The sequence below is a fragment of the Lolium perenne genome, chromosome 2, assembly GCF_019359855.2.
Source record: "Lolium perenne isolate Kyuss_39 chromosome 2, Kyuss_2.0, whole genome shotgun sequence".
Lineage (NCBI taxonomy): Eukaryota > Viridiplantae > Streptophyta > Magnoliopsida > Poales > Poaceae > Lolium > Lolium perenne.
The window spans coordinates 205,400,973-205,426,396 of NC_067245.2; the positions used below are offsets into that span (position 1 = coordinate 205,400,973).

The 25,424-nt window shown below is 46.2% G+C and overlaps 2 protein-coding genes across 2 annotated transcripts; one reads left to right on the forward strand and one right to left on the reverse strand.

Moving 5' to 3' along the window:
• Positions 1–3,659: 3,659 nt before the first annotated feature.
• Positions 3,660–6,517, reverse strand: LOC127329037 (uncharacterized). The gene is made up of 3 exons (XM_051355584.2): positions 6,322–6,517; positions 5,967–6,216; positions 3,660–5,697 (listed from the first exon to the last, which is right to left on the reverse strand). Exons 1-3 carry the CDS (start codon positions 6,515–6,517, stop codon positions 3,660–3,662), a joined length of 2,484 nt encoding a protein of 827 aa, XP_051211544.2.
• Positions 6,518–18,239: 11,722 nt separating this feature from the next.
• Positions 18,240–24,007, forward strand: LOC127334389 (potassium transporter 1). Its single transcript, XM_051360832.2, has 10 exons — positions 18,240–18,550; positions 20,248–20,445; positions 20,542–20,764; positions 20,869–21,117; positions 21,231–21,281; positions 21,367–21,627; positions 21,732–21,784; positions 22,033–22,147; positions 22,244–22,498; positions 22,603–24,007. Exons 2-10 carry the CDS (start codon positions 20,344–20,346, stop codon positions 23,595–23,597), a joined length of 2,304 nt encoding a protein of 767 aa, XP_051216792.1. The 5' UTR covers positions 18,240–18,550; positions 20,248–20,343; the 3' UTR covers positions 23,598–24,007.
• The last annotated feature ends 1,417 nt before the right edge of the window (positions 24,008–25,424 follow it).

Consider the following 25,424-nt stretch of genomic DNA (forward strand, 5'->3'; position numbering starts at 1 on the left):
CAGAGAACAAGCGGCCAACTTAGGTATTACTCTTCGTGAACTGTTAGGCCTTGATGAGGCGCCAGTGAAGGAGGTAGTACTTACATATGTGAAGAATGGGCCTCTCGTCGAGCCTGCGCAGGAAGAGGATCTACCTCCACAAATGAAAGGTCTGCTGAATTGGTACAAGGGTTACATAAAAAATAAAAACGCCAAAGAATATATTTATGTGGAAGTTGGATATGAGCATCACTTCAAACATTACTCTGTACAAATTCATCTGAGTGAATTGTTCCAGCTTTTCAATCTGCGCGAGCTCGACAAATCTATCATCAGTTGCTACGTTCTGTAAGTGATTTATTTCTACCCCATCTCGTTCATATTGCCTGCACAATATATATGTCCTAACTATATTGTTGTGTCCGCTATTATACATGCAGATTGAAGATTAAGGAATGCAGAGTAAGGAACATCCATGATGTTGGGTTCATTGACCCACACATCGTTAATGGATATACGTTACAGCATCACCCCGCCGACGTGGAGGCAGATCTGTGGCAGTTTCTTACAAAGCAGGAACTCAAAAGTGATATTCTATTTCCTTACCATTTTGGGTGAGTGTTTATGTCTTGAGCACATTCTCTTTTGTTTACTCCATGCATGGTATGTGGCCGGCTAATCGATGAGTTATGCATGACGTACTGTGCATGTATCGTGTCCGCAGGTTCCACTGGATTCTGCTAGTAATTAAAGTTGACAAATCAGAATGTCTCGTCCACGACTCTCTGAATATGGATCCGGCGCTTTGGGCCGACATGAGAAAAATGATTCAAAAGTAATTGTTTTTCATTCATTTGCGCTCTATATCGATCGGCCTATTTCGTTCATTTCCTAATTAAGCTTCAAGTAATTAACTAATAACTCTCTTGTTCATTTAATTTTCTTTGCCTCGTAGGGTTTGGAGACGGTTCTCAGATACAAAGGTCGGTGAATTCAAAAAAGAGCTACATCTCATGCGGTCAAAGGCTAAGAATGGTGGCGATATTCAGCCACCGGGGACCAATCTATGTGGATACTATGTCTGTGAGATGATCCAGAGATACACCTCTGAGCGCGTTCCGAGTGATACCAATGCTCAGAGGAATAACCTCCGGATGATGCTTAGTCCAGAAGCTCGCTTCCGACCACTTCAAGAGGAACTAGCTGGATGGTTCAGGAGGGAAGTCCTCGATCCTAAAGGAGAACACCATTACGAGGACATAGAACTATACATGCATTAAATTATGTATGGAAACTTGTTCAAACTTGTATATGGTCATCCGATGATATTGAATATATATTGTATATTCCTCTTGAATTCTTTTTGGTTCTAATTTCAAATTTGTTTGAAATTGTACATTCATATGCATGTATGTAGTACCGTAGAATATGTGAAACTCCTTCAAAATTACATTAAAGCACAAAAGAAATAAAACAATACAAATTAAACAGAAAACAAGTTTAGGGGGGGGCAGGTTTAGGGGGGGGCCTAAAACCCTAAACCTGCGGCGGCCTTTAGTCGCGGTTGGCCAGAAGAACCGCGACTAAAGGTCCTCCGCCCCGACGGTCGCCTGGCGCCCACGTGGACGGGCCTTTAGTCGCGGTTCGTAAGCAACCGCGACTAAAGGAGGGCCTTTAGTCGCGCTAATTTGGTCGCGGTTGCGCAACCGCGACTAATGGCAGTTGCGAACCGCGACCAAAGACCCTTTTTCCACCAGTGGAAGAGACGGCTAAAAATCAAATCAGCACGCACGCACTGACCACACTCGAAGTCTAAGATAACGTTTTAGATAAAAAGGGAGCATATCTTTCAGCTTCTACATCGTATGATGCACGTAATTCTTTTGGGTCAGTGTGATGCATATGACTTGAGTAATTGGCGACAAGGGGAGCTGAGCAACTGTCGACACGAAGGCGACGCCATCATCCAGTGGATATTCTCCGTGTCACTGAATCAACGAGAAGAGATACTCAGATACTAGCAAGCTATAGCTAGGCTAGCTGAGTTCAATGGACGTGCAACAGTGATGGTAGAGTTGACAAACCCTACATAATGCACAATAAATTAACCTTCTCCAACTGGAACAACTGACAATGAACCCGTGCATATGCATATGGCTTAAGCAAGCCGTGGGAACAACACCTCACATGCAATGTAAGAATCTCCAGAAACTTGCTCCTCTGCGTGACTTTTCCACAACAAATTATTTCCCCTACCAATCTGCCCTTTAGACTCGTGAGGAAGGAGACGTCTTCCTAATCCCTCTACGCTGCCGAAATTATGACGGACGTGCTACTCAAACCTGATTCCATCTCCATGGTTAGCAACCATCTATCGGTACTGTACGCCCAGGAGAGTTCTCAGAAAGTGTAGATCAATCTCCGTAACTGAAACCTGACAGGAAAGCGGCACGTGAAAATGACAAAGTGCCTCTGAAGGACCACGTAGGATTATGATCGACGACCAAACCAAGCGGAATCTGGGAATATATTTATGGGGACAACATATCTCACATGTGGCGATGCGTCAATCAGGAATCTCCGCCCCTGCCAACTCCAGGATCTGGTGAGTTATGGCATCTGTTTCCAACAACAGGGACCGAAAGCGGAGCCGAGATCGTTCAGAGAAGAAGAACGAAGACAGCAAGTGAGACACTTCAACAGTTGCCATAATCGGGACAATATCTCTCGGCCTTTCAGCTCGAGCGTTTGACTGAGAGCTGAGTTGAGCAGTCAGAGCATGTCTAACAGACCCCTTAAAAGGGCCAAACCCGTATAATAACCGCCAAAATAAGGGGTTGCGCGCTACCCGGCCGTCTAGCAGAACCCGTAAAACAGGCCCCCTGCTAGCTCGGACGAGTTTTCGGCCAACGAAAAGTGGATACCGGGCCCTTTACTCGTGTTTTAAGGGATAGAAAAATAAGGAGTCCCTTAGACATGCTCTCAAGTACTACACGAGCCATGCTAGCAGCATCAGCCAAGAAGCATCGCACCTTCTTCCTCTCCTACTTGGCTACTTGTCACGAACCAGCCTCGTTTGGTCAGCAAGTCAGCTTTGGCATGCCGAGCTTCCGCCGATTTCAGAACCTCGATCCCTTTCACGGAGCCGTGCATGAGTTTTTATGGGTCTGGTACCAATGTCTCTCAACTCCGTGTTAATTGCGCGTCTGGAGAAGTACTAAGCCAGATGATGCATGAGATCATTGGAGTTTCTAATGAGCCAACTGGCCTTGAAGCGGAAAGAAGCTCAATATTTTTCCTAGAACACGCCTTAATTTTAAGTTCTAACTAAACTATTCCTATGATTGCACATAATGCAGCATCAAAATATAGTTACCTAACTATCGGAAAACTTCTATACTGATAGGAACGTTACACTGGTATAATTTGGGCCACCTCATGGAAGGTTCAAGTAGTATTTCCACGACGGTCCTTTTTTCGATAAAGGAAACATATTAATATCAAAATATACCAATTACACCTAGCCTCTGCAACAACGCAACACCCTAATGGCAGTACGGATGCACACAGCCAAAAAAAGAGAAAAGAAAACTAAGAAACAAAAGTTCCGCTACAGTATCTCAGGCCTAACAACAGTGGCGGAGCTTAAAAAAAAGCTGGGGGGGAAAGAACACAAAAAACTAAAGATCAGCTTTCCGATCACCCTTCCTCTTAAATTCTGTTAAAACAGACTCAAAATCATACTTCTCAGCAATTTCACGCTCTATGTGAACTACCAAATTATTAGCAAGATTCACATCTCCCATTTTATTACGCAGCCTTGTCTTGATGATCTTCAAACTTAAAAATGCACGTTCTGCGCTTGCTGTAGAAACTGGAAGAGTTACAAGTAGACGGAGTAATCTGACAATCAGATTGTAGATAGCATCTCTTCCCGTCTCAACAAGGCAATGGCAAAGGTTTGTCAAGGTTGAGATATTTTTCAACTCTTCATCATTAGAAGCATCAATAACAAAGGGTTTCAGTTGCTGTTCTAATCCATAGCGGTCTTGTTGAGAAAAATCTGCGGGGTAGTACTTCTTTACTAACTCACATATATCACTGCCTTTAAAAGACTTAAATCTGTTTCTAGGAATTAGAGTGGCACTGGTGGATAGAAGATCCATTATCTTCTCACTGAACCTGCGATCCAATTCATGTAGCTGGCAATCAATAGTTGCACGGAATATTTCCACTCGAAAATATTGCTCCTTAGTGAAATGATCAGGTTGATGCCGTGCTCGACCTCCACGCATGATATAAGTTTCCCCCATGTCCGGAATCGTGGTGCCATGCTCTACACAAAATTCAACAACTGTGAAGAAGAATTGTTCCCAACCATCATCTGATCTCAACTGAAGAAGACACTCTTTTGTAGCAGATACTAGACGAACAGCATTTACAATGTCTTGTGATCTTAGTTGTAAAGCTTGGCCAAGTCCTTCAGTTATCTCTAGTATCTCCTTCATCATACATAATACAAAGACAAACTCAAAAGAGGATAAATAGCTGAAAGAAGTGTCAGCATCAGCACGTGTTGTTCCAGCAATTGATCCATCAGCAGCCATATCTTGTATCACAACATTTACTGCATTGAATAATTTTATAAGGCTGAGAACTGAACCGTAGTGAGAACCCCACCTAGTGTCCCCAGGCCGTTTAAGTGATCTGATTTGGTTTTCCCCTTGACCGGTTTCAACTCTTCCACTTTCTATCAAACGTGCTAGCTCTACCAGCTGGGCATCATGGAGTTCATCATGGCGCTTTGAGGATGAATCAGCGGTGTTTATGATAAAGATTAGCTGCTGAAAAAACTGGGCAACAGGAACCACCTCCTTGGATGCATCTACTAGTGCGAGTTGCAATCTATGAGCATAACAATGAACATAGTATGCATATGGGCATTCCTTAAGAAATAGTGATTGCAATCCATTCAACTCTCCTCTCATGTTGCTAGCACCGTCATATCCCTGTCCTCTAAGGTTCTGAATATCAAAGCCATAGTTGGATAATACTGAGCACAATTCATCTTTCAATGTTAGAGCCTTAGTATTAGCCACATGTATCAACTCAAAGAACCGCTCTTGTGAACAACCCATCTTATCAACAAATCTGAAAACCAATGCCATTTGTTCTCTTTTTGCAACATCACATGTCTCATCCACAAGAATAGAGAATTTAGAATCCCCAATTTCTTCACGAATATGTCTCCTAACTTTAGATGCATATATGCTCAAGATTTCCATCTGAATTTCTGGAGATGTGTACTTACAGTTGTATGGAGAATTCCCCAAGATGACATTGGCAAGATCGGGATTGAACTCTGCAAGAAGCTTTAACAATTCAAGAAAGTTCCCTTGATTTTTTGAGTCAGCTTTCTCATCATGTCCTCTGAAAGCACAAGACTGTAATGTGAGCCACCGGATAGCTGCAACTGAAGCTTTAAGTCTTAGACGATTTATGTCTACTTTTTCCTGATCCTTTGCTGCAACAACATTTTCTATATGTCCTGGTTGATTCATCAATGCTTGACATTCTGTGACTGCATTGTTATGCGGTGAGCAAGGGCCGGAACCTACATGTCCTAAGAATGCACAAGATTTTCCATCATTCACCTTCTTCCATTTCTCAAATCCATGAACTGAGAATACATCAGAACCACCTTTTGCTAAGATATTTCTGCTGGAAACAAAGCAAAATAGACAATAGGCACGATGACTCTCTTGCGAGTACTCTAACCATGATGGAAAAAGACTGAACCAATTGTATCGGAAGCGACGTTGATGGACTTTTTTACCAGAACCTTCATAATGCTTCAGACAAGGTTGCATTGGACCAAGCATCAAATAAGCTCTCCGCACACGATCTCTTTGATCAGGTGGATATCGCCAAATCTGTGGACGCAATGCAGGGTCTCGCTCCAAAAATTCAATACCTCGAAATATAACAGGACCTGCAGATGCTTCATTTGCTTGAGGTGCTTCTTGCCGCTGTTCCAGTTCAAGAAGTGGTGCACGATGTTCTGGTGGTGGCTGTTCCAATTCAAGAAGCAGGGGCAAATTCCTCTGTTCTTTGTTCTGGTGGTGGCTGTTCCTCTGTTCTTTGTTCTGGTGGTGGCTGTTCCTCTGTTCTTTGTCTTTTGAAGTATGATGCGATCTTGCCCTTTTTCCCCATCTTCAGTCCAATTCACAAGCTGATCTACCAAGTACCAATACAACAAACAACTAAATATTATTCTTCGCCCAGTACGTCCAGAGGACCCCTCCCCAACCCCTCCTCTCCCGACCCCTCCCCAACCCTAACCGCCGCCGCCACCGGTAGCGCCGCCGGGGCAAAGACCCACGGGGCGTGGTGGCGGCGGGGGCCTTTCCTCGCTGGCGTGGGGGACGACGGACGGGATCTCCCTTCCTCGACGCTCGCGGCGGCGGCCGGCGCGGATGGTGATGGGGCGGCGGCGGCTCTTGCGCTGCAGTCCCCCCTCCCCTCTCGTAGGCTCCATCCGCAGCGCACCGGCAGGGGCTGGTGGTGGGCGACGGCCAGGCCCTCGGTCTGCGCCATGCCCTCCTCCCCGCCTCTTGTCGGTCGTGGAGGTGATCTCGGGCTTCTTCCGCGTCACGAGGGCGCCCGGGGCAGCAGCCTTGGGTTCGACGGAGGAGGTGGCTCTCTTCTGCGCCAGAGAGGGTCGGCCTGCGGTTGGTGGTGGTGGATCTTTTGATCTATCACCGCGATCCGGCGGCGAGATGGAGGAGCATGGAAGCCGGCGATGGTGTCGCCGGTGGAGGGCTGGATTGGCCAGCCCGGGATGGTCGCCGACGTGGGGGTCCGACCTGTATAAAGGCGGCGGTCCTAGGGCCTCTCTTGCGTGAAGAGGAGGACCTACCGGAGGCTTGGACTCGTGATCTGGCCGGAGGGTTGAGTTCCGGAAGGCTCCACCGGCGAATGTAACAGTGCTTTGCCTGGAGTTTGCTGGATCAGAGGTATTCGGTCGTGCGCACCCATGCTTTTATTCCGACCGTTTGGTTCTGGAGGGAGCGGCGCGAAGCTCTTTTTCTGTGTTGACATCAAGTGACTATGGATCCATGATGAAAGTCGGAAGAAGAGAATTTCATGAAGGCCGGAGGGGAGGACTAGCTAAGGGAGGTTCAAGTCTCCGCGCTGTTGAGAGACTGGCTTGGTGTTCCGGGCTTCACAGCAGCGGTATGAAAGTGGGGGCGACAACACAGGTGAAGCGCAGAGTCCTACCTTTCAGGGTGAAAACCCAAGGTCTGGCCTTAACTGGTTGTGCCTGGCAATGGCCTTGGTGGAGGCATTGTTTTGAGAGTGGGGACTATCTTCAGGGTGAAAACCTAAGATCTTTGATCGGGCGACGATGGTGTTTGAGCACTGTTCCCTTCTTGAAGGCGTCGTTTTTTGGAGAGTCTGTAATTCAGGTGTTGTCTTGGCGGTGGATGTACTGCTGTTGTTAGGCCCGAGATACTGTAGCGGGACTTTTGTTTCTTAGTTTTCTTTTCTTTTTTTTTGGTTGTGTGCATCCGTAGTGCCATTAGGGTGGTGCGTTGTTGCAGAGGCTGGGTGTAATTGGTATCTTTTTGATATTAATATATTCCCTTTATCGAAAAAAACAAACAACTAAATAAAATTCCTAACAAAATTCCTAAGGCAAGAACAGCAAGAATCAATGATTCAAGGTAGGTTGCGGGTTGCTACCCAGGTTAGGTCGCCGCGCGCGCTCGGGTGGGCGGGGGCGTGCAGCGCGTGCTCCGGGCCTCCGGCCGTCCGTCGATGGGGGGAGGGGAGGCGGGCGACGGTGATGTGGGGACTGGGGAGGCAGGGACCGAACAGGGGAGGGGCGGCGTCGCGGCGGCGGCGATGTGCCTGTCGCCTGTCGGCCACCGCGAGCGAGATGCTCTCGTCCTGGTGTTGTGCCTCGGACCTGGGGGGCCAGAATGTCTGGGCCTGGTGGGGGCCAGAATGTTGTATTTGGGCCAACTTTGTATAACTAATACATAGTCAGCAAAAAAAATTCGTTGGGCTGGGGGGGCCGCCGCCCCCCTGAGTTGTACATAGCTCCGCCGTTGCCTAACAACAGCAATACATCCACCACCAAGACAACACCTGAAATATAGACTCTCCAAAAGCGACGCCTTCAAGAAGGAAGTAGTGCTCCAGCACCGTCGTTGCCCGAGTCCCAGCTCTCAAAACAATGCCTCCAACAAGGTCATTGTCAGGCACAACCAGTTAAGGCCAGATCTTGGGTTTTCACACTGAAAGGTAGGACTTTGAACTTCACCTATGCTGTCGCCCCCACTTTCATACCACTGATGTGAAGTCCGGAACACCAAGCAAGTCCCTCAACAACGCGAAGACTTGAACCTCCATTAGCTAGTCCTCCCATCCGGCCTTCATGATATTCTCTTCTTCCGACTTTCACCATGGATCCATGTCAGTTGGTGTCAACCCAGAAAAGACCTTCACGCTAGTCCCTCCAGAACCAAACGGCCGAAATAAAAACATGGGTGCGCACGACCGAATACCACCCGATCCAGCAAATTCTAGGCAAAAGATGCGTTGTTCCATTCGTCGGCGGAGCCTTCCGGAACTCAACACTCCGGCTAGATGAAAAAGGATCGGCATCCGGTAGGTCTTCATCTTCGCAGAAGAAGAACGCTAGGACCACCACCTTCAAGCCCGAAGAAGACGAACATGCCCCCACGCCGCCATCCGCTGACCAACGACGATGAAGGAGGAATCGGTGGACGGCGGCCGCCGCAACCACACCATCCTCGCCCCACCAATCGCCGCCAGCTGAAGCCAACGATTGATCTCGGCGGCACAAGATCCAACAGCCGCCGCACCCATCCATTACCGGAGGCCATGGAGGAGGAGTCGCCGCCGCTCGTCCAGGGTCGCCGCCCTAGACGCAGAGCGCGTCGAAACCAGTGGCCGCCGCCACCGCCTCCATCATCCCCTCGGCCACGTTTGGCGCCGGGGCCCGCCGCCACCGTGGCCACCGCCGACGACAGCGGCGAAGAGAGGATGCGGGGGGGAGGGCTGGCGGCGCTAGGGTTTGGGCCCCCTAGCGTCGCCCTGGGGAGCGAACGCGAGGGGCAGTCCCCTCTCTCACCCATGCCAGCGGCAAGAGGGTTATGTTATACGCCTGAGTAGCATGCACAGAGAAAGGAGTGACGTACTGCTATGGGCTCCAGGACGTCCTTATGTACTCCACTGTATATATACTCCTAGATAATTTTCCGCGTGAATATGAAACTCCAACAAAATTTCACGAGATCTAGAGTTAATTTGAAGAATTGGGAACAAGGACAGATACGTTTGTTTCTCTATCGTGACGCACTGATTAAAATAACACCAATGATTAACTCTTGTTTTTTCTGTAAAGTCAGCGGATTCAAGGTCAGAGCCTCAAACAAAAGTTTGGAGTCAACTCTCAGGATCACAATTTTAGTTCCTGAAGGAAACTTTATTATTAAACAAAGTACTAGATTCACAATCTTTCATCATCCATCCGTACAACCCGTTCCATGAACCGGATTCGGATTACTTATGATAAGTTATATAATCAGGACCTTCTGCAGTTGATACATACCTAACACCTGTACATACTGATGATAATAGTTTAGGAGGATCTGTATTTTTTTTTCTAACAAGGATGATCTGTATTCAACTGGAACAGAACAAGAAGTATTTTGTGTATATAATTCTCTTGTGTAGAAAGGTGACAATCCAGAGACAGGGTCCATCCCCATTTCTAAAAAATGTCCTTATTTTCTGCATTTTCAATAATCGTAAGACATCTCACTTTTTTTTTGAAATGCGGACAAAAGCTTTGCCCCAATCTATTAACTAAGTAGAAGGAAGTTTTACAAGACCATCTCACTTTGAAATCTGGAAAATTAAATTCGCAATGATTGCTCATAAGTCTGGGTGCTGAAAATTACCGCAATAAGATGCTCAAAATACCAGAAATGCACAAGGACGAATGATTTTTATACACACTGAACTACTATATACTAAACACAAGAATGGCATATCCACAAACAGATTCTCATCAAAGTCAACATGGCAAATTAGTCTGTGAGGCTAAGCGCAAACAGTAAGTGCATGCCTCAGATGGGCACTGCATATCCATTCAGACTACTATAATTAAGAAGCAATTACAACATAACAACGAGCATGATGCGGGAGTTAGCGAAAAATTATTTGCAGTGCAAACTAGTTTGTCTAACCATTCAGGAATCAGGAAGCCAAGAGACATGGATCTAGGAAACTGAATGACTTCACATACATAGATGGAATAACATTTGATGGATATGTAAGTGTATTTTACAGATACTCCCTCCGTTCTTTTTTAATTGACTCAGATTTAGTACAACTTTGTACTAAATTTGAGTCAATTAAAAAGGAACGGAGGGAGTATTATATTGGCTGAAAACATGAAGGCTTTACACATCCAAATAGGTTTATTGCAGAACTACATATGTAAGAACAAATCGTAGTATGCATCAGGTTTGGACAGTGCCTAGGTTATTCTACTACTCTAGAGGTTGGACAGTGTTAAGTACATTATATCTCCGTTTCCTATCACATCGGTCTTTTGGATATTTGGTTGATAAAAATGTCTAACATGATATCACAGCGGATGAGCCCTAGCTTGTTTCCACCACCGCCCCTCCATGGGTTCATGGGAGGGGAGAATCCCGCGACATGACTGAATAAGGGATCTAGATCAAAAGATGAGTACATGAACTTTGGAAGGAGGTTAGAGCGTCCATGTCTTGGGTAAAGTCTCAATGCCCACAACACTAATCCCTATTTTATCCATTCCCATGTCAGGCGTGAGGGGAGGTGTTATCCATGCCTTTTCCTCAAGTACTTTCTTTTGGTTGTGTTGGCTATTTCATGAACTTTACATGGTATCAGAGGAGGCGTGTGGTTGGGTTCTAGTACTGGCTTTCGCAATTTATTAAAAAAAATGATGCGCAATTCTACTGGTTGTTGTTTTTATCCCCCTCTCTATCCACCTATAGGCCTCTTGAGTCATACACCGGATTCCTCTTCCTCTATGCATGTGTTGGCCTCCCCGAGTCACACGTGAGAGGGGGTGTTATAGATGTGTGGATTTCATAGGACTTTCCATATGGTAGGACTTTTTGTTGCATTGGCTAGTGGATGAAACTTGACATTAAGTATATTATGTTTCCACCTCGTCGTCGTGGAGCAGTGTGGCATCTACCGTCTATGATGACGACTCTCGGCGGCATGATGCAGCGGGGTATCAGCGGCCTGCGTGTGACGATGGAGCGCACAGGGAGGTGGCGTTGTCTGGCATCGAAGGCTGGAAAGACGAAATATATGTGAATATTTACCTTGAACATTGATGGGGGGTTCGAATGGAGGTGACCTTATGTACCGTGTGCATAAGGTGCAAGCTAAGAGTCTACTAGACCGGATGAGCACTCCGGTTTTGCTTAGTAGGTGTCTCGGGATATGCGATGTTTCCTTTTCCTAGTTGATGGGACTTTTTCATTATTTTATCAGGGAATAAGACCACGTTGACATGATCTTCACTCGTTGTCGGGTGTGTAGGTGTTGTGTGGTGGCTTTGGGTATTTTGATGCCAGAGCTTCGTTGAATAAATTAATAAAAATGTCTTATGCACCTTTTCGACGCAGAGGCCGGGGTACTCCCTCCATTTCAAAAAAAAAAAATCTACTAGATCATTTTTTGATAGTCAGTTGACAGGATTATCTAAGAAAAAAGACGTAGAACCATGTTGTTAGAACATTTTGGCTAGCAAAAATGCTCTGTGAGACACTTTTCTGCACTATTCCGAGAAGAAGTGCTAATTATTGAGAATGCAAGGATGAACTTCAACATATTTGTATGGGTGTGTGCGTGTTTGGTAGTCTTCATTAGGGAAAGCAGGTCTGCAAGATTCAACTCTCCAACGTTTGGTTTCCATACGATGGGGTGGCCAGGTCCTCATGGTGCAAGAGTGGTCGAGCCGACACACACAGGAGACAACACATCTTAGGAACTTGCGCCTTTACTACGCATTCTCTCTCTCACCCCTCATCACTCCACACTAAACATTGATGAGCCACCTATCTCTCTCTCCTAGTCAAGAAACCGTCGAACTCAATCTTCAATGCTTCTTGACCGAAGCGGATCAGCATTGCATTTGGCTACACGATCTTCACCAGCGAGTCATCGCTCTCAATTTTCCACCATCAGGTTTTCGATCTTGATCGATGGTGCTCGTTCTTCACCATTCATTGCTTGCCCTTCATTTTTTCGTGATTACCCTTCAACGCTAACCCTTCCCCAGCGATGGCTCGCCCTTCACTAGAGGCGATGTGATCTTCATCAACTCTTGCTCACCGTTCACCAGGCACTGAGACCTTCACCGACAATGTCTCACTCTGATCTGATGGCTGCTAACCCTATTGATGTCGTTGTAAGTCCTCCTAAAATCATTAATAAAATGTATTTTGGGTTTTGGGATTGTGACTATGGTTCCATATCATCTTGTGACTATGGTTCCATGATGAAAGTTGGAAGAAGAGAATTTCATGAAGGCCGGAGGGGAGGACTAGCTAAGGAAGGTTCAAGTCTCTGCGCTGTTGAGGGACTTGCTTGGTGTTCCGGGCTTCACGACAGCGGTATGAAAGTGGGGGCGACAACACAGGTGAAGTGCAGAGTCCTACCTTTCAGGGTGAAAACCCAAGGTCTGGCCTTAATTGGTTGTGCCTGGCAATGATCTTGGTGGAGGCATTGTTTTGAGAGCGGGGACTATCTTCAGGATGAAAACCTAAGATCTTTGATCGGGCGACGACGGTGTTTGAGCACTGTTCCCTTCTTGGAGGCGTCGTTTTTGGAGAGTCTGTAATTCAGGTGTTGTCTTGGCGGTGGATGTATTGCTGTTGTTAGGCCCGAGATACTGTAGCGGGACTTTTGTTTCTTAGTTTTCTTTTCTTGTTTTTTGGCTGTGTGCATCCGTAGTGCCATTAGGGTGGTGCGTTGTTGCAGAGGCTGGGTGTAATTGGTATCTTCTTGATATTAATATATTCCCTTTATCGAAAAAATCTTGGGCGCATGTTTAGATTGGGGGATTTTCGTCCTATGATGTTTGATTTTGGTCTAGTATGGGAATTTTGGTTTTCTAGAAGTTTTGTTTTGATTTGGAAAATTGGATTTTCATCGATGATGCTACATTTAGGTTTTTGGATTTTTATTTTTATACCTATGTTGTATAGTGCTTTATGAACTTGACATGGTCTCCAGGGCATCATTTTGACAAACTTTTGGGACAATAATACAGCGGTTACATGTAGGCAGGGCGAAAAGAAGAAGGTGACAGCGAAGCTGCACTCCAAGGATCGGCAACTTTATCGACGACATTCATCCATTATGGTTCCACGTCCAATTGGATAAAAATTACCTCTACATGCTGCTCATCCTCATAGAGAGTTCAAGCCGCTGATCAAGGACGTGATTCATAGGTCCTTCAAGCTGAAGACCTGCCAAGGGTGCTCCTAGTATGTGCACCTGTAGAGGTTTGCCGGTGAGCTCAACTCTCACATTCACATCTTCAAGGTGAGAGAGGACTCAATGTTGGTGAAGATCTGCAATGCGCAGGAACCCACCGAGAGGGAGATCATGAACCCCTGGTGTTATACAGTTTTGGCTTTTACTAGATCATAAGTATTGGATCCTAGGCTACCAAACATTGCCCTAAGAAAAAATGTGTGCGTGCGTGGGTGACATCATGGGATCAGATCTCGGATATCACAGTATCCTACCTACATAGTTTAGCCGGGACCGAACCAGATTTGTAGAAAGGAAATTTATAAGAGAATGAATAATGGCACGTTGGGTAGACTGGTCAGTTGTCTGAACTATAACATGCTTGGTACCAGCCTCCTCGCTGGTTACAACTTGATGTGTCTAGCTCTTCTCATGAATGTAGCCCTACAAGTTTGAGTGGGGAGAGGAGTGTTGGTTTTCTCGGCAACCTTTTTACACGGATATTACTGACTGAAATGCACGGTGAAAAAGGAAATCAGTTGCCTCCTCACGAAGGCCGTGTGACTGATATTTTTGGAGCAACCGGCAGGAGCACTTCCTTTTCATTAAGCAAGAGGGAACAACAAGGTCCAAACTGTACAAGAGAGGGCATTTTTAGATTAAGGTGGTAAAATGCCCAGAACCCACCATGAAGGACGAGCTACCAAAAAAGAAAACTAATCCGGATGGGATGGCCGGGCCGAAGCCATTTATAGCACGATCCCTTTGGAGGATATCCTCGTTTGCTATGCTTGCGACCTCAAGGTAGGTAAGACGTTGTCCAGTGAAAATGCGCCGGTTTCGTTCCTTCCATGCGTTCCAGAGCACATATAAGAACCGGCCGCCGATGCGTTTCTTTCTGTGGCTTTTCCTTTATCATGTCGTTCCACCAGTCAGATATGGATTGGAAGTCAAGGCATCGGTCATCAGAGGAGTCACCATCCCAAGATTTGACAAGGTTCCAGACAGCCGCCGTGAACGGGCAGTTTCTACAAAGGTGGTCAGCTGTCTCAGGCTCCCTGAGGCACAATGGGCATCGAGGGTCGTGAGGCCATCCTCGGATGGCAAGCATATCGGCGGTAAGGAGCTTTCCATGAAGGGCTAGCCAGCCAAACAACTTGCATTTGGGCTCGGCGTGTGCCGACCAAATCTTCATGGCATCGAAGCGGGCATGGGAGCCAAGGAATTGTGCCTCGTAGGCGGAGCTAGAGGTGTAGGTTGAATCGGCATTACGCGTCCAGTCGATGGTGTCCGGCAACTCGGGGGCAAGGTTGATGGAGTGAACGACCTCCCAAACGTCGATATATTGCGCCAGCTATTGAGGCGAGTTTAGGGACGCGACAGAGTGGATCCAGTTGTTTTCACTTAGCTCATTGGCTACCGTACGGTTCTTCCTCGAGGCAATTCTGTAGAGGTCGGGCGCCCATTGAGATAGAGGGCCCCGAGCATACCAGTTGTCGTGCCAGAATTTGGCCGTCTCCCCGTTTCCAATGGTAATTTTAGTGGCGGCTCTGAAGAGGGACATGTCGGTGTCGTCGCATGGAAGTTTTGAGCCAGACCAAGCGCGGTCCGGATCAGTCCACTGGAGCCAAGGCCAACGTAATCGCAGGGCACGTCCAGATCTCTCAATGTCCGGAATGCCGAGACCCCCCAGCTTCTTTGGCTTGCATATCGTTTTCCAATTCACAAGAGCTTTCCCCTGGGCGGCATGTTCACCCTCTTCACCGGCCCAGACGAATGTCCTGGCAATCTTGTTGATCCTCTCATGAGCCCATTTTGGCAGAGGAATGGCAGTGGCGTGGTAAGTGCTAGTGGCCATGAGCACCGTCTTCGCAAGGATGACCCTTCCAGGTCTAGTAAGGTTCTTTCCGATCCAACCCGGGAGCTTTCCGGCGATCTTGTCGATTAGGGGCTGTAGGTCCACCTTCCGAAGACGGCGAAAATGCAGAGGGAGCCCTAAATATTTGCCAGGGAGGCAGGCAAGCTTCGCGGGAAAATCATTGAGAATTTCCTGAAGGTCCACGTCAGCACAGCGCACCGGGAAAATTTCCGTCTTGGTCATGTTGGTGACAAGTCCACTGGCCTTTCCGAAGCAGTCTAGAATGGAGGAGATGGCGCGAAGGTCCTCCTTACTGGGGTTTACGAAGATTCCAGCGTCGTCCGCATAAAGAGAGATGCGGCAGCAGTTGGTCCTAGAGCGTATGGGACTCGGAATGCCCAATTGAGTGGCCGAGGAAAGGATGCGTTGTAGGGGGTCGATGGCGAGGATGAAAAGCATGGGTGATAGCGGGTCCCCCTGAGACCGCGGGCGTGGCAGAAAGGGGTGCCAGGTTCACCATTTAGCAGCACTCTGGACGTGGCCGAGGAGAGGGAAAGACACACCCAGTCCCGCCAAGCTTGGCCAAACCCCAGCGCTGACATGACGTCAAGAAGGTAAGCCCATCCTACGAAATCGAAGGCCTTGGAGATATCAAGCTTGAGGAATAGGCTCGGGGTCTTGTTAGCATGAAGTTCCCGTATGAGGTTTTGAACATGTAAGAAGTTGTCGTGAATGCTTCTTTTCTTGATAAAGGCGCTTTGGCACTTGGAGACGATATCCGGGAGCATTGGAGCCAGGCGGTTGGCCAGAAGCTTGGAGAAAATCTTTGAAAGACTATGGATGAGGCTAATCGGCCTGTAGTCGCCCACTGAAGTGGCCTCAGCTTTCTTGGGGATGAGGATGATGTTGGCGGAGTTGACAAGGCTGGCACAGCCCACCCGAAGATGGGACATGTGCATGATGGCGGCGGTAATGTCATTCTTGATAATGTCCCAGCAAGACTTAAAAAAGGCACCGATGTATCTGTCCGGTCCAGGGGCCTTGACGGCAGGTAGGGAGAAGACGGCTTCTTTAATCTCATCGTCTGTAAAGGCGACGTCCAAATCGGAGAGGTCATGTGGCACGTATCCGATGCTCTCCCAAGCGAGGCTCAGAGGCCTAGGTGCTTTGGTGCCGAGAAGATGTTTGAAGTGATGCAGCAGTACTTCTTCTTTATCTTTGGAAGTGATCGCCAATCCATTATCAGAGGCAAGGGACTGTATGTGGACCTTCCTTCTTCTCCCATTTGCGTGGACATGGAAAAATTTTGTGTTCGCGTCGCCAAGCCGTATCCAGGTGAGGCGAGAGCGTTGGTGTAGTTTAATCTTCTGGATGGAGAGCAGGCCCAAGTAGGAGCTCTTTATCTGCCGATGCAAGGCGCGCTCCTCGTCGGAGAGCGGCCTAGCCTCCTCTGCGATGTCAAGGCGCATTATGATCTCTTTTGCGGTAGCAAGCTGAAATCTAAGGTCGCCGATGCTCTTTCTCTGCCAGCATTTAAGGGCTTTGGCCGTGCGGGCGAGCTTGACGTGGATGCGGCGGATCGGGTCATTAGCCAAGAGGGATATTGAACATGAACTGGTATTCAGTTACTCCCCAGATGGTGGGATGGCCAAATAAACCTGGCCATGACCTAAATAACCCTAATGAACAGGTTTTTTTTTTGCGATAAACCCTAATGAACAGGTTAACTAGTCCAGTTAGAACATAAAGCATATCCTAGGAACAATTTGATAAAAGCTATGCATTTCTAGCTGAGCAGACCCATTCTTACATGGTTTTGTTTTATCTGTCGATGCTATTGTCCTGAGAACTTCATTAGATTACAAATCTGCACCTGATAATTGTCTTGTTTATTTGGAGGAGAGTTGAAACTAATTAATTATCCATCTTTAGTACAGCTCAGGGAATTTATCTATTTTAGTTAGAACTTAGTCGACGCTTTCAAAAGAAATAAACTCTTGAACTTAACCATCTGGTCGACGTGGAAATGGATACCATCCTGCATCTAAAATCAGTCTGTGTGTGGCAGTTAAGTCCGCAGTTACCCCAAGAACATGCTCGATGGCTAGTACTCAGTCTATTCTGGACTATTAACTATCACAAATTTAAACAAATTTGCGATGGTTCCTTTTAAAATGAATCTAGTGATACTGCCTACTTTTTCTATAAAGTTGATCAAGTTCTAATAGATTTAACTTGGCACAAAATGCTAAAAGCACACTTATATCACAGAGCTCATAACAGTGACACTAATCCTGATGAACGTAGTATCCAAGGGTGATAACGGGTGGACCAAAATGGAGTTACCACCATGGAGAAATAAAGAAAAACCAACACATTTTCTCATCAATTATTGCACATATATTCACACGATAAATCTAGGATATATGAATGATACTTATTTCGAAACGGAGGTACTAGTAAGCAACAAACCAATTCAGGAGGGGCAAGTGGACCCAATTAGACCTGGAAAACAGCCATCTGGTGTAAAGTGAACAAAAATGGAGTTACCAACCGTAGAAAATGAAGAAAAGACAACAAGGCTATACACCAGATATCTCATCAATTATTGCACGGACGGACGATGCTGGTATATCCCAGAGAAACCACGAGCAGAAATAGAAAGTCTTCGGCGGCCGAAGACGAGGACCAGCTAGCTGAGTTACTCCTCTACACCTCGTTTCTCTTCTTCCTCCCCCTCTCCTCTGGAAATCAGAGCAAACCGCCACCTCGCCCAATAATACAGTGAACTGCATCATAATTCACAATTCTTTATGGTTTCCACTGGAACTCTCCCACGGCCGCTTTCTCGTTTTGGCTCACTCTGCACCAGACTGCATGCCGCTCTATTTAAAGGAGCCTCCCTTCCTCTTCCCCCTCCAATGCGAGCTGCAGCAGACCAATTCGCACGCCAGCTCCATCCTCGAGTGTATTGCTTCCTCCTTGTTACTACCACCCTCCGGTTTTGTCCGGCCGTCTTCGGCTAGCTAGCTCTCGGTCGGCTGACCAAACTGCCGGCGAGGGAGGGGCGACCGCCGGCCGACTGATCGACCATCGCCGCCGGCCCGTCCGCGAGTCCCCTAAGCCTTGGTAGGTACCCGCCGTCTCCTCCTTACATGGCATGCCTTGTTTCTCTCACGCAATTACCGTATCGTCTGCTATCTGTTTTACTAGTACAAAACAAGAAGAAACAGAGCGCATCATCGATCTCATGTGTTCTTCTTCCGTCTGAGTGTTTATCCATGGAAAAGGATTCTTTCTGAATGTCGTAGGAGTACCATCATCTGCTATCTTTTTTACAAAACAAGAAGAAACGGAGCGCATCATCGATCTCATGTGTTCTTCTTCCTTCTGAGTGTTTTTCCATGGAAAGGGATTCTTTCTGAATGTCGTACCATCATCTGCTATCTGTTTTACAAAAGAAGAAGAAACGGAGCGCATCATCGATCGCACGTGCTCTTCTTCCTTCTGAGTGTTTTTCCGTGGAAAAGGATTTTTTTCTGAATGTCATAACATCCTTTGCTATGCCTGGACTGAAGTTGCGTCCTTGTAAAGATTACGCAGCCAAAAGAAATTCTGAGATTTGTTTCATCTCTGTATTAAGTCTTAGAAACGGAAACTTCTTAGAAAAGCCAAGTTTTTACAACTCATTAACAGACGTTTTTGCTGCTATGAATAGTAGGTGGTCCCACGCGTCAGCATGTTCTGGTAGTACTGGAAAAGATTCGTTTCTGTAAGACTAAACCCTGGATAGAACAGGTGTTGATGGGTTGGGAGTTTGGAGGTCAAGGGCGCACCCAATGAGGTTGCTCTGCGATCAGATTAGCACTTAAACAAGTGGGATCTGTTATTATTTGGAACTACGCGAGGGCGGTGTGCATGACCCAAGAAGATCTGCGATTAATTATAGAAAAACTAATCTTGCGTCATGTGAGGCTCCTAGTCAAAACTTAGTGCGTGAGTTAAGCCCAGGGGTTGGTGTATCTGGCGTGTTTCCGTTGGCTGGAGGTCACACATGAATACACATGAATATTTTTTTAAAAGGGCAACATACTTAGATTGAAGTAGCCTTTCTTAAAGAAAAAAACAGAGTATTTGGCGTTTAGTAAATTACACTCGACTTCTTTGTTGTTGAGGAAATCGGCTACAGAGTAATTGTCGTCACTTGTGCATGCTCGGTGTTAGTGATTATGTAGCAAGTTTTGTGCATATGTGACCAACTTGTGAAGCCTGTCAGTGTTAGGTGTCACATATCAGTCCAGTTCATTCATTTACAAAAAAGATGACATGTATGCAGACGTAGCGCAGCATGTTGTAAATCTTACTAGCTTGCTCCCTGTCAACTCCTGGTAACTATCCCTCTGTTTGATTCGACAATTAATCTTATGCCGATCGTAATTAAGGGTATACTATAATCACAAGGCAGATTCATTAAGAATTGCCAGCAACAATTTTGACTAAAATATGGATGCATGCATTGCACTACAAATTACATTGATGGGTGCTGATTTGTTTTACGCGCCAGCACCGTTTCCCAATGAATCTACAGCAACAGTTTTGAGTAGGCATTCATGATGCTGATTTATTAGGTCCCAGCACTGCTATCCAATGAATCTTGAGCATTTATTTTACTATTCCTTAGCATCGAAGGAGTCATTTTTGGGTTTATTTTCAAGGATCCCATGTCGGGTTTAAGCCAACCTCTTCTTCTTGGAAATGACAAAAAGTTACATATATACTTGATTTCCACACCACCACCATCTGAATCCTTGGAACCATTTATGCAGGCAGCAAGTGCCACGGGAGACTAATTGTTTGACAACACCTGAAGGCCTCCAAGGTATTTGGAAGTGCGCAGCTTCGACATCAGCAGGTAACCAGAAATGTCGCTCGAAGTCGAGGAGATACCTGCCCCGCTCAAACGCCATGACTCGCTTTTCGGCGATGCAGAGAAGGTCTCCCACTCGAAGCATCATGGCTCCCAGGTATACTTCTCCTGCAACTTGGTGTACATGCTACAGCAATGTTCTATTCGTGACAGAACAGTCTTACCATGGATTACTTTCCTTCGGGTAACACAGGTGAGCTGGACCCGAACGCTGAGCCTTGCTTTCCAGAGCATCGGTATCATCTATGGTGATATCGGGACATCACCACTTTACGTCTACTCTAGTACCTTCCCTAACGGAATCAAGAACAACGACGATCTCCTAGGCGTCCTGTCGCTCATCCTCTACACCCTCATCATCATACCGATGCTCAAGTACGTCTTCATCGTGCTGTATGCAAACGACAACGGAGATGGTAAGCCATTTATAAGAATTTGGGCAAGATAAGCTGAAGTACTTGTGATATTGCATTATAGTGTTGTCCAGTTGGTATGAAATAACAACTCACTGCCGTTGTAGGTGGCACTTTTGCGCTTTACTCGCTGATATCACGGTACGCAAAGATAAGAATGATCCCGGACCAGCAGGCTGAGGATGCTGCGGTGTCCAATTACCACATTGAAGCACCAAATTCGCAGCTGAGGAGGGCGCAGTGGGTGAAGCAGAAGCTTGAGTCCAGCAAGGCGGCCAAGATTGTGCTCTTCACCCTCACCATCCTTGGCACGTCCATGGTGATAGGAGATGGAACCTTGACACCAGCAATTTCTGGTAATGATAAAGCAAATTGAGATTCAACTGTATTAGCTTCTGCTCTAAACAATGAGCATAGTACTATAGTTTAAACAAAGCGGTACTGATATTTGTTCATGGATGTGCTGTAGTGCTCTCTGCAGTGAGTGGGATCAAGGAAAAGGCGCCAGGCTTGACTCAAAGTATGTGAAAAAAGATCAGTATTTTCATTATTTCTTACCCTGTGCCCATCACATCTAATATTCATGATGTTGGCTCTTTGTACAGCACAAGTGGTCCTCATATCGGTGGCAATTCTGTTCATGCTCTTCTCGGTCCAGCGTTTCGGGACAGACAAGGTTGGGTACACCTTTGCTCCAGTCATCTCGGTGTGGTTTCTTCTGATTGCCGGTATCGGGATGTACAACCTCGTCATTCACGATATCGGTGTTCTACGGGCCTTTAATCCGATGTATATAGTACAATACTTCACAAGGAACGGGAAGGCTGGATGGGTTTCACTTGGTGGAGTTGTCTTGTGTGTCACAGGTAACCTCTCTGACTGAAATATGCAACTGAAAAGGGCTTTTATAGCCTGCAACCTGTAACCTGCAAGGCTGTAATCTGAACTCACTGGTTATCATATGAAACAGGCACAGAAGGTATGTTTGCTGACCTAGGACATTTCAACGTCAGGGCTGTTCAGGTAACAAGAAGCATATTTGTTACCTGCTTGAAGTTTATCATCACTCTGCTTTTTGTTACAGATTCTGAAAAAGTTTCAACAGAATTGAATTATTGGTCTAAGATATGCTAAGATCCTGTTAGGTCCTGAAAAAGTTTCCATTTTCTTTCTATCATCCATCTAAGACGTGCTATATAAACAACCATTCCCTGCGATCTCAGAAGTCGAAACAGAAGTGTCTCACAGTAGTTCCTGTATTTCACTTGCAGCTCAGCTTCAATTGTATTTTGTTCCCGTCCGTGGGGCTGTGTTACATCGGGCAGGCCGCTTACCTGAGGAAATTCCCAAATGATGTTGCAGACACCTTCTATAAATCTATCCCAGGTACAAATAAATTAAAGACTGCAGTTGTGCTTCATGTAATAGACGTATTTGGTAAGCATAGCACAAGATCAACTCTCCATGTCTATGTTCCTGCAGCACCAATGTTTTGGCCAACCTTCATCATTGCCATTCTCGCTGCCATCATAGCAAGCCAGGCTATGCTCTCTGGTGCATTTGCCATCCTCTCCAAGGCCCTATCTCTCGGTTGCATGCCCAGGGTTCGAGTGATCCACACCTCACACAAATATGAGGGGCAGGTGTACATTCCTGAGGTGAACTTCATGATGGGATTGGCAAGCATCCTAGTCACGATCGCCTTCAAAACGACCACTAACATCGGCAATGCTTACGGTAAGCATCTAACAAAGAATAGTGCATATGCGTCGAGGCTTTCAGTATATGGAAAATAATGCTGAACATGTGCATTCATCTGATCCGGTGTTGGTGATGCGCAGGGATCTGTGTCGTGACCACATTCTCGATCACCACCCATTTGATGACTGTCGTGATGCTCCTCATATGGAAGAAGCACGTGATCTTCATCATGCTGTTCTACGTTGTGTTTGGCTCCATAGAGTTGATCTACCTCTCTTCCATACTGTCGAAGTTCATTGAAGGTGGATACCTCCCGTTCTGTTTTGCGCTGGTCGTGATGAGCCTGATGGCAACATGGCACTATGTCCAGGTCAAGAGGTACTGGTACGAGCTTGACCACATTGTGCCTATTAGTGAAATGACAGCACTGCTCGAGAAGAGCGACGTGCGGCGGATCCCTGGGGTGGGCCTTCTATACACGGAGCTGGTTCAGGGTATTCCCCCAGTGTTCCCTCGGCTGATCAAGAAGATACCATCCGTGCACTCCATCTTCATCTTCATGTCAATCAAGCACCTGCCAATCTCTCATGTGATTCCTGCAGAGAGGTTCATCTTCCGGCAGGTCGGCCCGAAGGAGCATCGGATGTTCCGGTGTGTGGCGCGGTATGGGTACAGCGACACGCTGGAGGAGCCCAAGGAGTTTGCAGTATTTCTTGTGGATAGGCTCAAGATGTTCATCCAGGAGGAGAGCGCATTCGCGCAGATCGAACCAGAGAACGATGATAGCAGTGAAGTTCCAGAAACCCAGGCAAGGCCAAGGCGGTCCACGCAAACTGCAGTGCACAGCGAGGAGGCGATTGAAACACGGGTGAGCAGCCACTCAGGGAGGATCAGTTTCCATGTGAACCAGACAGTTGAGGAGGAGAAGCAGCTGATTGACAGAGAGGTGGAGCGGGGGATGGTGTACCTGATGGGGGAGGCAAATGTTACAGCTAAAGCCAAGTCCTCGGTCTTGAAGAAGATAGTGGTGAACTATGTTTATACGTTCTTGAGGAAGAACTTGACGGAGGGGCACAAGGCACTAGCCATTCCGAAAGATCAGCTGCTCAAAGTTGGGATCACATATGAAATATAATGATTATACCCAAGTATGATGTGAGCCTAACCATGTGATTCTGGGTGCATGATGTTGATTACAGATGCAAGTGGGTCAACATTTTGTTGTAGTAAAGAGGGTAGAGGGTACCCTAATATTAACCCACTTGCATCTATAATGTTGATTTTGAAGGGCAAAGTGCCACTGTTGATTCAAGAAAGAGGCATGCAGGTGTGGGAGGGATTTTCTTTTGGTTGGAAGGTTTTCGTTTTCTCTGTACAGTGTATCATAATCCGAATGAGTCCAATGTAAGGGTGATATTGCTTGAGACTAAAGTTTGACTGGTAGTGTGCTCACGCCTCCCAGGCATACGCAAATTTCATGAATCGTGACAGTTCCCATTATCAAAGGGGGAATAAAAGATACTCCGTACTGGGTTACCTTGCTTACTTGTTTTACATTACCTTTGTTCTCTTATACTTGAGCTTGATGCATCAACATCTTAGCAAAATATAATTAAAATTGTAATGATTTCGAAGTTCTCTTGAGTTTTATATGTGTTGTTTTTATTGCGGAGAACCCAGTACTTCTAGCCGTAAACAATGGATACTAGGTGTTGTATAACTTGACATAGGAGTACTATTGATGAAAAATGTGCTAAACATCTTCATGGATGTTTTTGCTGTCGAAGTTTTGAAATGTTGGTTGCACACATCCTGAAAGTAAAAGAACAATTGGTAGAGTATACTAGCATTATTGATGCTAAAATGGGAGTGATGAGTGGTTAAAAGAACACCTTACAAAATGTCCAAAAGTTGTACCCCTTTTGCAGTTTTGTTTTCCATACGAGAGAGGTCATGCTACCTACAAATGCAGAAGAAGGTCCGTTAAACAATATTAGGCCATGCAGGTCGGGATGCACGGAATGGAGTGAAGAATTGCACTAGATTTTAGAAATCATTTTCCATTGTCAGCACCTACACCAGAATCTCTCGCGATATCACTGTCTCTCTCAACTCACTAACGAAACTGAAAGAACTTGAGATAAGAGTGTTTTGGAGCGGGATATTCACTTTGGCTCATAGGAGCATTTGCTCCCACTATGTGAATCTACATTTCGAAGTGCCAAAAAATTCTAAAGTAATTTTTGCATGTACATCTACACATTTTATGTTCGTGCACAAGTTTTCAAAAGAAACTAAAAAAAATTGTGGCTCCTGTAAAAAAGACAAATTTTGATGCTATAACACGACTACGTACAGGACATTTTTTTGTCTTTTTTGTACACGCCACATAAAATATTGTTTCTCCATAAAAACTTGTACACTAACAAAGAATGTCACGATGTACACCAAAAAATTTATGTCAGAATTTTTTGACATTTTTAAAATTGTTTTTTAATTATTTTGTATAATGGGAGCATTTGCTCCTATGAGCCAACCACCTCCGTTTTGGAGCAGCGTACCAAATGTTGCTTTCCTTCCCTTTTATTCAGAGGAAAACAAAAATGCCGTGGCTAACGCCACGTTCCAAACTTGATTGTGCCATCCCACGACCGGAACGTGCATCCTTTCATTTAGTAGCACCTTAGAGCATCTTCAACAGACGCGCTAAATTTTGGCGCTGTAAAAGCACTTTGCAGCACGCTCTATCCGTGTTTCGCGCGCGAGGCCATATTCTCCTCCGGCAGAAGCTCTAAATTTTGGAGCTGTAAAACTGGGCAGTTGTTTCTGCGCGGGATTTGTACAGCGCGCTCTATCCGGCGCCCTAAATATAGTGCACCAGATAGCGCTTTTGCAGCGCGCTCCACTTTACAGCACCGGTTACAGCATCTGTTGGAGCAACAATTTAGATCTCTCGCGCGCT